Raw genomic sequence first — 15,062 nt, 5'->3', positions numbered from 1 at the left:
ATTGGCGAAGAGTAGTCGTAGATGGAGTTACCATAATCTTTGCCATAGTTGTACTTTGCTCGCAAAGCTGCCATCGCATGTTCGCACGACATTTTTAGCAAGTCAAATTTCCAACAAGAACAACCCCTCTCCAAGAGATTGACCTTGGTAGTAACGCCGTTGTCGAAAACCATATACTCGTCGAGAACCTCGTTTAGATTACCCACATACAAGGAATCGCTCGCACTCTTATTATCCCTTAGGATCCTTTCCGCAGAAGGTACAAATATGTTCTCATTACCACCGACCAATGTATGTCGCTCCCTAAACTTTTCACCAAATTTTTTAACAATTGAATTGAATATATACGATACGGGGTACTCCCGTTCATCCATCAAAATTGAGTTGAGCGACTCGGCGATGTTTGTGGTCATCACGTTGTACCTATTGCCCAAAAAGTGTGCTCTACTCCATTTTTCAAAACCAAGCACATTTTCAAGGACATGAGCTGCCTCGGGGCATTTACTCTTCAATTCCACAAAATTATCGCTAAACTTATCAAAGGAATAAGCCTTTGCCGCGGTGTAAAATAGATAAAGATATTCTTCGCAGTGTTGATTTACGCAAAGATTTTCAGCGAGGTGTCTCATGCAAAGTTCGTGATGTGCATGACTGTATACACGGGAGAAGGCATTGGCGATGCTAATGTGCCTGTCAGAGATGACGCATAGATCTGGTTCATCTTCTATGATAGACTTCAGCTTCTGGAAGAAGAAGGTCCAAGAAGCATCGTTCTCTTTATCGACGACACAAAAGACAATCGAAAATATATGATTTTCAGTGTCCTGTGCAACAGCGCTCAACAGAACATCCCCGTACTTGCCATACAAATGTGTGCCATCGACGGCAATTACCTTTCTCATGTGGACATATCCTCGTATGCAAGCTCCGAATGCTAAGAAGTAGTAAACGAACGATCCATCCATCCAGTTTACCATGATAGAATAAGAAGACCCGGGATTCAATAACTCCACCATGTGATAAAAAGTCGGCAAGCAAGCATATCCATGCTCCGATGTCCCACGAATGATGTTCTTCGCAATTACACTTTCTCTCCAACACATCCAATAGCTTGCATTGCAATGCAACTCCTCTTATGCTTGGACCCTTACCATCCCGAAAATGATTTACGCATACTGAAACAATCAATTTGAATGAGACTTTTTTGTGCCTGCGGGTGACGTTTTTAACGCCGCACGTATGCATCTCGACATACTTGTATATGCTAAATCTGTCCGAGGTGTCATACTTTTTTGCTCGCAACAGCCAGCCACAACCACGAGATAAGCATTGTGCCTTCATCAATTTTGTGCAGCTTTACTCCATATAATAATTAAAAGACTGCCTCGCCGCTGCTGCATCTAGTTGCATTTTCAGCTCTTTTTTATCAGCGAATGTTTGACCACAACAAAAATTGGTTCCGTCGGTGAAAGAGTGTCTTGCTTGTGATTCCATTTTACGGTCTTCTTCATCATCTTGCGAGTCTGATGAAAAGTTGTAACACCCCGTAGTCAAGTACGTGTATTGGCGTATTCAAGTACGCGTATTGGTCTTATTTATATGGAATTAATTTTTTTTATTTTGTTTATATCAGAATTTGCCCGTCGATGGTTCCATGCGAAGGTTATTGAATGAGCTTTCCAACGATATAAATATTTCCAAAAACGGATAGGTTTCAGATATAATCGAGCACGTTTGAAACTATAAAACGGTGGCCGGGATATTTGAGAATAGTAAATGTGCAGGAAAATTTCCTGCACACAAACTACTGAGGCCAGTCAATTTTTTGGGTCAACTTCGAACGATCATAACCCCCTTAATATAATGAACTGGGATAGTTGCGACCTATGAAAAGAAATATCTTTGAGTCTTCTTTCCAATGCAATTGGTTTCATCCAAATCCAACATTTGAGTAAGGAGTTATACTCGTTTTACTTCAGCCTCTCAAAATAAATTTTTGGGGTCAACTTCGAACGATCATAACTCCTTGTGCAGGACGAACTGGATGGCCTACTTTATATGAAATGAAAGCCCTTTGAATTATCTTTCCAACTATACCAATTTCACCCAAATCCAATATCGGAGCAAAGAGTTATGGTCGATCTACTTTAGCTTACCAAAACAGTCCACCAAAGGACAGATTTGACATTCTTTAAATTTTAAAGGCATTTTGGTCATTTCTTATGATATTATGGACGGGAATATGTGTATATATACATGTATATGAGTTCAAAAACTCATTTTCATCATCAATCATTGAGAAAGAACAAACCCTAGCCAAATTTGACCTTTAAATTACTTTTGATTCAACCGTAGAAATTCCAAAGTAATCTGATAACTGTGTTTGTCATCTCGAGAGCTTACAACGGCACCTATTATTTGTGCAAACAGGATTGCATAATCAAGAGGTGAATTCTAAGGTATGAATATTGTTTGCCTTTGTTCTCTTCCATATGTATATGTGTGATAAAGGATTATACGTATTGGTTGTTATTGAAAAGTGATGAAAATAGGGTTATGGACTATTTTGCATGGCTTGATTGTATTGAATTGTGGAATGTGGATATGGTAATTGAGTTATGGAAGGTGGATATGGTGATATACTATTGAATTGATGATTATTTATGTCTATGGCTCAATTTGATTTAATGGATTGGTTGGAAGGATAAATGAATCCAAACTTGATATTGGAGGATGTTGTATGAATATGTATGGCATGTGAATGTAATTGGAGTATAAGAGGGTTAAAGTGACACCCTTTATGGTGTAATTAAGGCTTAATACTTAACCACTAGTTTGGTAAATTCAAATAATTGAATTGTAACGTTTGGTCGCTAATACTAGATTGTTATATATGTTCATTGTAGATAAGTAATCCAAAAAGACGGGAAGTCCATTTGGGACTAGTATTGAAGGTTGATAGTCAGGTATGTAAAGCATACTCCATACCATATCTTTGGCATGAAAGTGAACAATTGTTCTATTAAGAAAGTTTCCAAAGTTATTCAGTAACATGTGATCCAAAATGGTTTTGTATGATGTCCTACGTTACCAATGAACTTATTACCACCCTACAAGATGTCAAGACATTCCAATACTTACTTGTTTTCCAAATCTTACATGTTTATTGCACTAATGAATGTCAGAAGGTATCCGGTTACTCAAACAAGATCCATGTGCTATTAATGACTCCAAAATGTTTCATTGATATACAATAAGTTCCTACTTCATTGTTATGGCATTGATGACTCCAAAACACTTCATTGATGTGCCAATGAGTTCTTACTTCATTGTTATTGCATTGATGGTCTATTTATATATCTCTTATTGATGTATCATTGTTTCAAAGTATCAAAAATGTGGTGGCAACCGAAATAACAATCTCAAAGATTAATTGAACTAAGTGATGGAAGTTCTCTCTTATCGGGTGGTATCCCAGGGCATAAGCCTATCATGGGTCGATCCCTAGTTATGTGTTTATGGGTGGTATCCCAGGGGCATAAACCTATCATGGGTCGATCCCTAGTTATGTGTTTATGGGTGGTATCCCAGGGGCATAAGCCTATCATGGGTCGATCCCAGTTGATATGTACTGGAGGCAGCCTAATGGTCACAGTACAGTACAATAATGATTACAAAGATGATAAGAACGAAGGTAAAGTAATTGAATAAATACAATGTACAGGTTGTCACAAGTTCTAGTAAGTGTGGTCCACTCCTATTACGATTTATTCACTTGTTTCTGATTTCTATTGAGCTCCTATATCATATGTGATTATCTACAGCTTTACATACTCAGTACATATTTCGTACTGACGTCCCCCACGGGGGACCTGCATTTCATGCTGCAGGCACAGGTACCTCAGCTCATACACCGCACAAGTAGGAGCCAGGATATCCAGCTGTTTTTGGTGAGCTCTAGTTTGCTTCGGGGCTTTCCATGTCATATCCAGTCACTTTTGGTATTGTATAGAAGTTAGTTATATGGCGGGGTGTGTTCCGACCTTAGTTAAACTCTGTGTATTGTCTAGAGGTTTTGTAGACCTAATGTACAGTCAAGGTGGTGTTTTGTTAATAGACGTGATGGTTCCAACGGCCAAGTATTGTATATACATATATATGTGTGCTCGAGCTTATACAGGTGATTATTTCCTTTTATATGCGACATGATGCTGTCCGAATTTTGGGGTTGTCATAGAGGTATGCATGGGAAGTATAAGGTTATGAGTTGGTTCTCCCGGGCCTCTTCGGTTACGGGTGCCAGTCCGCCCCAATAGGATTTGAGGCGTGACAAAAGTCTTTCATATGCATAGAATAATCTTCCATATTAATTGTATCATCGACACCGTTCTCGTAATCATTCAAATCATCGTCGACTGCCGGGCACTGCAGTGTTGGTGCTGATTAATTCAGCGGTCCTTCAAAGGACCTCTCAACCATATTTATCCTCAAAATTGGCCTAAAGCCATCTGCATCAGCATCCATTATGTACGTCAGCACACGTACATCGCTATTTATGATCGTAGGATTCACCTTTTCCCTCTAATGCATTACATAACTAATCACCACGACGCTCAACGCGCAATCTAGATCACCGCTCTGCATTACGCTTGCAACAAATTCGTTGTTCGAACTGTTGCAGCGAACAAGAATGGTAATTGTCACCTTGGTAAATGATCTCCATTTCCAACATTTCGAAGTCTCCACCCATTCTCCCATGAAATCACCAGAAACCAGAACAAATTCTACAATAGACATCCTAGAATTAAGCTTCGGTCGATGGTAGATTATGCTTATAGTGTATGTCGTGTTGTATGCACGGTCGATGACTGGCAAGGACAGGTCGATGACTGCGCAGATTTTCGTACAAATACTTGAAATTGGAAATATTGTTTGTAATCAATGATTGTTGGGTTTATGGAATAAAGAAATGAACTTGGAGTCGCCTGAGCTGCTGTAATGCACTTTCTAAAGTGGTTTTGAGTAATGTGAGTGATTTTGAAATTATTTTTTTTAATATTTTTGGAAACCTAGATAATATTTTTATATATATATATATATATATATATATATATATATATATATATATATATATATATATATATATATATATAATTATATATATATATATATATATATATATATAATGGTGGATGATGGAGTGGGTTGAAGTGTATTATTAGAAACTTGTGGGTGAATTTATTAAGTTGGAAGTATTGGGTTAAAGTGAATTATTATAAAGGTTGGGACTGAAATTGTTAAGTTGGAAAAGTTGATGATGAGGTGGAATTAAGTGGGTATTTGAGAAAATAGTTTGGGTAAAGGCGTTAGATTACATGCAAACTTGACTACTCAAAACTAGCCATCATAGAAATCATCTAACCTTAATTAAAGGCAAAAGTAATAATGAAACAAACAAAAACAAAAAACCATACACATATATAAATTATAAGCTAATTAAGCATCCTTATTGTTCCTATAACTACATAAAAACTCTCTCATTATAACTACGTACATGTGCATGGATCTCATAAAACTTTTCAAGGTTGGATTTGATGATGTTCATTATTATAAGCTTTTGCATCAGCAAGTGAGTAACAGCATCCACCAAATCTACCACGATGACAGCATCCATATCGACAGTAGCTACCGCCCCAGCCGCCTCCCCAATAGTCACCACGTCCTCCCCAGCTACCGCCTCCAACTCCACCTCTCCAGCTACCACCAACTTCCCAGTCATCATCACCAGTCACTACGTGTTCATCGCTTTCTTCTGTTGTATATATACACACAGTCGTCACAAGTTGGAATTTCAAATAAATTATTTATACATGTTAACAGATTCTTTTTTTGATAAATATGATGAAAAAGAGTGTTTTTCTCTTCACGTATGAATATGTAGAGATATGGTGAAGAATATATTTTTCCTAGAAGACATATTTTATTGAAGACCAATAATATTAGCATTCTCAATTTTCAAAAAAAAAGACAATTGATCGACTGTGTTCTGAATAAATTATTTATTACATGTTAAGAGATTGTGTTTTGATAAATATTAGCATTCTAAATTTCAAAAAAAAAAAAAAAAAAAAAGACACCTAGAAGAGATATTTATTGAAGACCAATAATATTAGCAAACTAGATAATATTCTATAGTCAAACAGCTAGTCATTTCGAAAAACGAAACTTAGACAATCATTTTGAAATGTAGGGAACACTTAACTTTTTTACTTTTAGTTTTTTAATATGTAAATTTCATTTTAAAAACTTTAAAGATTTTATGGTCAAACACAGTCAAAATTATATTAAGAAGCTTTAAATCTCAAAAAGTGAAAAGTATGACAAGATAGATATAATTACGAGATTTGCAACAACGCTGGCAACCACGTTTGGTATAACGGCCGCAGCAGCCATAATAACAACGCCCTCCCCATCTGCCTCTTCCGCCGTGGTGGTTCGGTTCCTTTGGCTCCTCCGCTGCATGCCACAAATTTTACGTACATTTACTTTGAGATCACAAGATTTAAAATAACGTTCTTTACTTTTTAAACTTCTTGTAAGTCAAAATCAGACAAACAAATAAAAACGAAAGAAGTATCACATAGTAAACATCCAATAAGGAATTAACTTTTACCTAGCCATCTAGTTAACTCAAGAGTATCATAAGTTATGAGTTTAAGTTATATACATCGTTGACAGAAAAAATCACCAAAGAGTATATACAATAAGTGTTCTTAAAATATGTGAAATTTGTGTCTTGTAAGTAATTATGATAAGTAATCTGCTACAACAGGTGAAATGACATGATGGTATATGAAAATATAAAATTATTACCTTTTTTATCATCTTGGGATGTTTCAGCAGCAATTACATAATAGGATATGAGAAGAACTAAAAGCACAGGGAGAATATAAGTTTTAAGTTTCATTTTTATTTGGGTTTAAACAAACCAAAGTATTGTGAAAATTGGAATTGTGAGTAACATTTGCTATATTAATCACTTTTTATAGCAAAAGAGTAGTAGTAACTAGTAAGGTTACTATAATGGAGAAAGGACCAAATAATGCAATAAATGTTTTCAATAATGTTCTCTTAGATGCCAACATATGCAAATGTTATTGGCTGTTGAGGATTTTGTATCCTTTCTATTTTATTTTATTTATTTCAAAATCTTATCAAATCAAATTAAATTTTACTATCTTCATCTTGTTCAATCCTTATCAATTTAGTTGCAATACGTGCATGCATAGCAGCTATTTGGTCTGATGGCGGACTCTAAGATTTTCACTAAGGAGGTTCAGAAGTAAACATACTAACTAATCAAAGGATGTTCGACATCTACTATATATACGTAAAAAAAAATAATGTTAACTATATATAAATAGTATATTTTTCCATTGAAGGGGGTTCGGATGACCCCCCGACCTAAGAGTAGCTCCGCCCCTGGTCTGACTTGATCTGGGCTATCACAACCAAGGCAGTTCAATGAAATTAATTAGTGACACGTAAAGGTATGACCTAGCGATCAATGAAGTGGACTAAGAATTGTGAGGTTGTAAATTCAAATCTTAGCATATGCAAAATCACTAGGTGATCATTTCTCTTCGTCCTTCAAAGCCTTGATGTATAGAGTTATTCGATATTTATATTAATGATGAGAGATAATGTTACTTACCTTGTAAATTTATAAGTACAAACGCGCATGTTGCGATTCGGACAGAATAAGCAAACCACAAGTAAAGAAAAACAAGAACAACACAAAGATTTATGTGAAAATCTTTGTGGGAAAAACTACGGGCAGAGGCAGAGACAGAGGAATTTCACTATGAAAGGAATCGGGCCCTACACTATCACGCCACATACCCCATTGAAAAATCACAAACATGATCGCACCATGAAACTTTCAGGTTCGGACCAATAAAATTCGGGTCACAACTCTAACCGCGCATAAAGTTAAAATTGCGTATTCGAAGTTTCTAAATTCAATGTAACGTTAGTATAAAACATTTTTTATATTATCATATCATTCAAATTATATTAAAACTTAGTCTTTAAGTTATATAATTATAGACAAATTTATATAGCATATCATTTATTTTTTTCAACTTTACTGACTGATGATATACTATATATAACTTGATTACGAGAAGTAAAAAACTAGAAACACAATGTGTTGAAGTGGTTAAAAGTGATAAGATCAATAAAGGTAATCCGTATGTATAGCAAAGCTACTTCCAGAAAATTGACATTATTTTGTTTCAATTATTTGATACCCAAATTAAGGGCATGCATCACTAGTACAAAAGTCAAAAATGACAAGTCATATATAGATTATTTCACTATATAAGTCCAACCAATGAGGTAATGCATATTATCAAATTTTGGTTGACCAAAACAAGAATATGCTTCTACAGAATTGTAATATGTTAAAAATAAAAAAGAAAAAAAGAAAAAAAGATAAAGATATCTGTCCCAAAAATGGAAAATCAAACATTTTCCTATGAAATTTAGAATTTTTTATTTTGAAAAAGATTTATGCTATATAAAATGAAGATTTTGAATATGAAATAGTACTTCTAAGGGAATTAAGAAACCCATATGTTAATTTGTGCCTAGTCATATTTTTGGGAGGAGTAATATTTTCTCAAAGTTTTCATCAAGTGCTTATTATCCAAAAGGAGGAGGAGAAATAACATAAACATATACCACTTAACTTATTATATTTACACAAATTTTCATCGCTACAAAATAATTACACAAATCACAACTAATTATATATCTTCGTTGGATGTATCGGGAGCTAGTTATGTATCTCGACAGGTCCCAAATTGAAAAAAAATGTACCGGAAACTAATTATGTATCTTTATAAAGGAAAAAATATATCTTTGTTGGATGTATCGGAAGCTAATTATGTATATCCGCAGACCCAAAATCGGGATTTTCAATAGTTATGCAAAAACATCAGGATTTTCTATAATTAAGCTCCAAACTATCGGAATTTACATTGTTTCCCCAAAAGAAAATTGCTTTTGTTAAAGGGGAAAGGACAGAAACGACACTTCAAATCAAATTATTTCCATGAAAATGGCCATGGAATTTAAATACCACTTTCTAGCCATTTCAATTTACTGGCTTGTTCTATACCGTTTCTACACATCTTCTGTACAGTTTCTATACAAATCTTATAGATATAAATATTCTATACAAAAATTATTCAGTTTTGATACACAATTTATACAGTAACTGAACTTTTTTTTTTTACATGTTTTATACAACAATTATATAATTTTCATACGCTTTCTATATATTTTTTATGTATATTTTATACATATACATATTTATAGAATTATATAATTTCTATACATATATCTTATATAGATACATATTCTATTTAACAATTATACCATTTTTATTTAATTTTATTATTATTTTTAAACAATAAAAAAAGCAGAATATTTGATCAGTTAAAAAATTTATAGCAAAAAAAAATTGAAATATTTTTAAAAGGGCCGAATTAACTAAGTTGAATATTGTATCAGTATTGTATATAGAATGTATCAGTATTGTATATGGACTATGTAGGCTAAAATGACCCAAATTAGGAAATGACTATAAAGTGGAAATAGTACATCTGATTAGCCACTTTTGGGAAAGTTTTCAAACTTAGGCTATTTATTTTAAAAAGTGCTATAGAGTGTCCTTTTCCCTTTGTTGTTAAAAGCCAGACTTTGGTTCTCACATTGGGCTAAGAGGTAGGCTTGGGCATTTTGCTAGTAACATGACTATGGCCTGATGGACCAACAGGAGGAGTTCAGCCCATAAGCCCAAAACTGAGAAGCACTAGGTAGCCGGTGTAACCGGTAAAGTTGTTGTCATGCGGCTTGTGGAAGTCACAGGTTCAAGTTGCGGAAGCAGTCTCTTGCAAAAATGCAGGATAAGGTTGCATATGATAAACCTTTGTATTTCGACCTTTCCCAACTTAATTTACCTGACTGACGATACTATATACAAGTCACAAAGTCTAGATTGCAATTAATCATCTAGAACAGGGGCGGAGCTACACTTGGGATAGGGGGTTCATCCGAACCTCTTTCGACAGAAAATTATACTGTATATACATGGTTAATTTTTTTTTTTTATGCATATATAGTAGATGTCAACCCCTTCGATTCGTTCGTATGTAATGTGAACCCTTGTTGAAAATCCGGGCTCCGCCACTTATCAAGAAGACAAACTAGACTTCTATATGAAAGTTAAAATGGTAATAATATTAAGGAGGATATTAAACAATGGATCAAAGAAAAGACGAGAAGAAGTAGAACATAAAGGATGAAGCAAACAAGAAAATATTTTCTCCTTAATGAACAAAACAAATTCAAAACCGGATTAATCAATGCTAATTAATATAATTAACTTAGCTTTGGAAGTTCCTTCATTCACTAGGCTGTGGCAAGTCATTTTCTAAGCCTCAACCTTATAATTCTCTTGCAAATCATCCAATTTCCTTGGGAGACATACAACTAGTCCCCACAATAAATCACACAGGCGAGCTTAAGTTTTGTGCACTGACGGTGTATATTACTTGACGATGGGGCATGTTGTGGACATAGGTAAGCCAGTAAACTACACCGGGGGGCTCGAGTTCTCGAGCCTAACGTACACAGTGACAAAAAGGCTCAAAGATGAAAATGGGAAATGGTTAAGTCAAGAAGTGGACTTGTTGCACCAGATAACAGGCTATGCACCAAAAGGTTGCATTACTGCAGTTATGGGTCCAAGTGGTGCTGGAAAGTCTACACTTTTAGATGGATTGGCTGGAAGAATTGCAAGTGGAAGCCTTAGGGGTAAAGTGTCTATGGGTGGGTTGGATTTGAGCCCAAGTTTTATCAAAAGAAGTGCAGCTTATATAATGCAAGATGATAGACTTTTCCCAATGCTTACTGTATATGAGACATTCATGTTTGCTGCTGATTTTAGATTAGGATCACTCTCTAATACCGAAAAACAGGAGCGTGTTGAGAGGCTGATCGAGCAGCTTGGACTGTCTGTAAGTGGACTACAACTCATTCCCTGATCGATGCTGTAGTAACTTTTAACATATCTTGTTAGTTGTGTTGTTGTGATCGTTTATTTGAATGCAGTCGACCAGGAACACTTACATAGGTGATGAAGGGACTCGAGGAGTATCTGGAGGTGAACGTCGTAGGGTGTCAATTGGAGTGGACATTATACATGGACCTTCATTGCTGTTCTTGGATGAGCCTACTTCAGGTCTTGATTCAACCAGTGCGCATAGTGTAATTGAGAAGGTGCACGATATAGCCCGAGCTGGAAGCACTGTGATTCTAACGATTCATCAGCCTTCACACCGCATTCAATTGCTTCTTGATCATCTAATCATCCTGGCTCGCGGACAACTCATGTACCAAGGAGCACCGAATGATGTATCTCATCATCTTGTCAGGATGGGACGAAAAGTGCCCAAGAACGAAAGCCCAATAGAACACCTAATTGATGTGATTCAGGAATATGATCAATCTGAGTTTGGAGTTGAAGCAATAGCTGCATTTGCACTTACTGGTATGAAGCCTCCACCAATCGGTGCAGCAGAACACGAGATGTCATCTTCCACTGTGCCCCCATCACCCGCCCGGACAGCACACCGTGCTAAATATCAGGCCGTGGAGGCACATGGTCGTGACAAGTCAAGCAAACGTCTGCGTTTGCAAACTGGTGCACAAGATGACACAGATTTTGATCACAGTGTTAGGAGTGCCAGCCGGAGTGGTGTCCTACAGTCTATAGGCTTTTCGCCAGCTAGACGCAATGATCATAGAAGTTCTAGTGTTATGGGGTAAAAACATCAATTTCACTTCTATTAGATATTGTAACTTACAACTACATGTTGAAATGCTATGCTATTGTAAAACAAATTTACGTTATCAGTATATATAAGTTAAATATGACTAACCATAAATGGGATGTTTGTGAAGTTCTTCTCCAGGATGCTACGTCTACTCTTCAGAGATCGTTCAAAATACTCCAACTCCGCATAGTAGTGACTACACCGTTAATGAAAATGACTATTTGACGCCCTATGATTTTGCTGATGATACTAATCATTCTGCTCATGATCTCGGGCCAAAGTTTGCGAATTCCTTCTTCACAGAGACATGGATTTTGATGAGACGAAACTTCATAAACATCATGCGCACCCCTGAACTCTTCCTCTCTAGGCTCGTAGTACTAACAGCCATGGGAATTATGATGGCTACTATGTTCTTGCGTCCTAAAGAGAACCTTCAAGGGATTACAAATCGCCTCAGTTTCTTCATCTTCACTTGCACCCTCCTTTTCTTTTCGTCCAATGATGCTGTTCCTGCTTTCATTCAAGAACGATTTGTCTTCATCCGCGAGACCTCTCACAATAAGTATAGGGCCTCTTCTTACACAATTGCAGGTATTAGTCCATGTTAGTAACTAAAAGTACGTACTTCAAACGTTGTTCTAATAAGTCTTGTACATGATGTTGCAGGTCTGGTTACTTACCTTCCCTTCCTAGCTCTCCAGGCTGCAGTTTACGCGGTGATTGTTTGGTTTGCACTATCGCTTCGAGGGCCATTCATCTATTTCTTGGTAGTTCTATTCATGTCACTGCTCTCCACTAATTCATTCGTTATATTCGTGAGCTCAGTGGTACCAAATTACATACTAGGATACGCAGCTGTGATTGCTTTCACCGCGCTATTTTTCTTGTTCTGTGGCTATTTCTTGGACACGAACGACATGCCAAGTTACTGGAAATGGATGAATTATGTCTCAACAATGACTTATCCATATGAAGGACTACTTATGAATCAGTATCAAACTGATGAATCTTTTGGAAAAGACCCTCTTGGAAGAGATGTTACTGGTTTTGGAATACTGAAATCACTTAACATTTCACAAGATTCAAACAAGAAATGGGAAAATGTATGTGTAATGTTAGGATGGGCTGTTTTCTATAGAGTTTTATTTTATATTGCTCTTAGATTCTTTTCAAAGAATCAGAGAAAATGAAATTATATGATTTGTTCACATACAAACTTCAATTATGTGATTAATATCAATGTAATATCACTTCCTTTTTGTTATGACATAGAAGGGGAGCCTTATAGTAACTGGTAAAGTTGCTGTAATGTGACCATGAGGTCACGGGTTCAAGCCTTGGAAACTGCCTCTGGCAGAAATGTAAGGTAAGGCTGCGTACGATACACCCTTGTGGTGGGGCTCTTCTCCGAACACCGCGCATAGCGATAGCTTTGGTGCACCGGAGTGCCTTTTTTTTTTTGAGAGTTTTATGACATATAGTTAAAGTTGGCAAAATTAGTCCATACAACATGCTTCATCTCTATGTTGCTCTTCAAAAATATCAATGGGTGCTTGTCGGATCCTCCAAAATAATGTATTTTTGAAGGATCTGACACGGGTGTGGCAGCATTTTTGGAGAGTCGGAGCAACTTAGCTTCATCTAACCCGCTCAATCCATTTTGATCCGTCCAACTCAGTTCATCAAAAGTTGGGTTGGACGAATGTCACGACCGAGCCAGGGCCCTGACCGCGACGGACATCTGCACGACTTATATACCCAACATCCTTATATACCATTCTGTCACGACATTGACAGGGCTGACACAGGAGCGGCTTTGACACCATTCTGTCACGACCCGAGCCAGGGCCCTGGCCGCGACGGGCATCCGCACGGCTTATATACCCAGCATCCTTATATACCATTCTGTCATGACATCGACAAGGCTGACACAGAAGCAGCTTTGATACCATTTTGTCATGACCTGAGCCGGGATCTTGGCCGCGACGGACATCCCAAAACTCTTTATATGTTGAAATTATTACTTATGTTATTTTGTGAATTTTTTTTTTTTTTTAATGATATGATTCTGTTACAGTTTTATGATATCATAGTCTTATGTCAGATTATCATAATTGAACTCCTGTTTGACTATAGAAGATGATAGGTAATAATTACAAATAGTGCAATCAAGGAGGTACTAGTACTACCCATAAAATAAATACAAACAACTTCTACTTTATCACAAATACATTCTCATTTATTTTAAAATTAATGTTGGTCATAAAATTTGTAAATTTAATTTAGAGCAATGTCTCCATTTTCATAAATTTTAAATAAAATATTCTTTTCTATTCGTTGCAAAAAATTATATAATTAAATACAACTTCAACTTTGACTTTATAAAACTTTTTGGCCATAAAATTTGGCCATAATAGTAATAAATGTTATTCACATTATAAACTAATTTATTTTAAGATATTTTTACCCTTTTCATCCTAAATTTAAATTTCTAACATTACTTTATTTATTATACAATTTTTCAATACATTGAAAACTATCCCAATACACGAGAATGAATAATTTATGTATTTAATTATAATTATTTAATTTTATTAATTTGCAATTACACAATTAAAAAATGGAAAAATCTTTTTGGCCACAATTTTTTGGCAATGTAATAATATGTTATTAATAAAATAAAAATTAATTAGTACAAATTTATTTATTAATTGTTAGTTATATTTTTTCTTTTTCACATTTGTAGTTGTTTAATTTTTGTTCAACTTTTAATTATGTAGTATAGTTTATACTTTGTACATATTTTAAAAAATTTAATTAAATTGTTTTACTTATTTTTTATCTTGTTTGATTTTATGATTTTATTAACGAATATGAAAATTATTGTATGGAAATAGAATTTTAACGGTGAATTTCTGAAATAGTCAGCTAAGTTTTAAAATTTTTCTTCAAATATCACGTATGTTTTATTTAGGATCACAATATCACTCAACTATCACTTTTTTCCTCAAAAAATAGTAAACATCTCAAAAGTCTTCTTCTCTCTTGGTTGACATGAATGTCACTAATTTTTATTTTTATTTTTAAAAAAAGACTAGACCTATTTAACTCATCAAACTCATTCAATCAAACTATAGTTCTTTTTTTCTTTGA

General features: G+C 35.3%; 2 protein-coding genes across 2 annotated transcripts; one reads left to right on the top strand and one right to left on the bottom strand.

Annotated features, from left to right (window-relative positions):
* Positions 1–5,482: 5,482 nt before the first annotated feature.
* On the bottom strand, positions 5,483–7,054 carry LOC107866543 (late embryogenesis abundant protein M17). Its single transcript, XM_016712579.2, has 3 exons — positions 6,874–7,054; positions 6,400–6,516; positions 5,483–5,812 (listed from the first exon to the last, which is right to left on the bottom strand). Exons 1-3 carry the CDS (start codon positions 6,965–6,967, stop codon positions 5,580–5,582), a joined length of 444 nt encoding a protein of 147 aa, XP_016568065.2. The 5' UTR covers positions 6,968–7,054; the 3' UTR covers positions 5,483–5,579.
* Positions 7,055–10,545: 3,491 nt separating this feature from the next.
* LOC107866541 (ABC transporter G family member STR2) lies at positions 10,546–13,178 on the top strand. The gene is made up of 4 exons (XM_016712578.2): positions 10,546–11,087; positions 11,182–11,894; positions 12,034–12,500; positions 12,576–13,178. Exons 1-4 carry the CDS (start codon positions 10,629–10,631, stop codon positions 13,097–13,099), a joined length of 2,163 nt encoding a protein of 720 aa, XP_016568064.1. The 5' UTR covers positions 10,546–10,628; the 3' UTR covers positions 13,100–13,178.
* Positions 13,179–15,062: the final 1,884 nt, after the last annotated feature.

Source organism: Capsicum annuum, chromosome 3 (assembly GCF_002878395.1).
Source record: "Capsicum annuum cultivar UCD-10X-F1 chromosome 3, UCD10Xv1.1, whole genome shotgun sequence".
NCBI lineage: Eukaryota > Viridiplantae > Streptophyta > Magnoliopsida > Solanales > Solanaceae > Capsicum > Capsicum annuum.
This window is presented reverse-complemented; position numbering and strand designations above follow the sequence as displayed.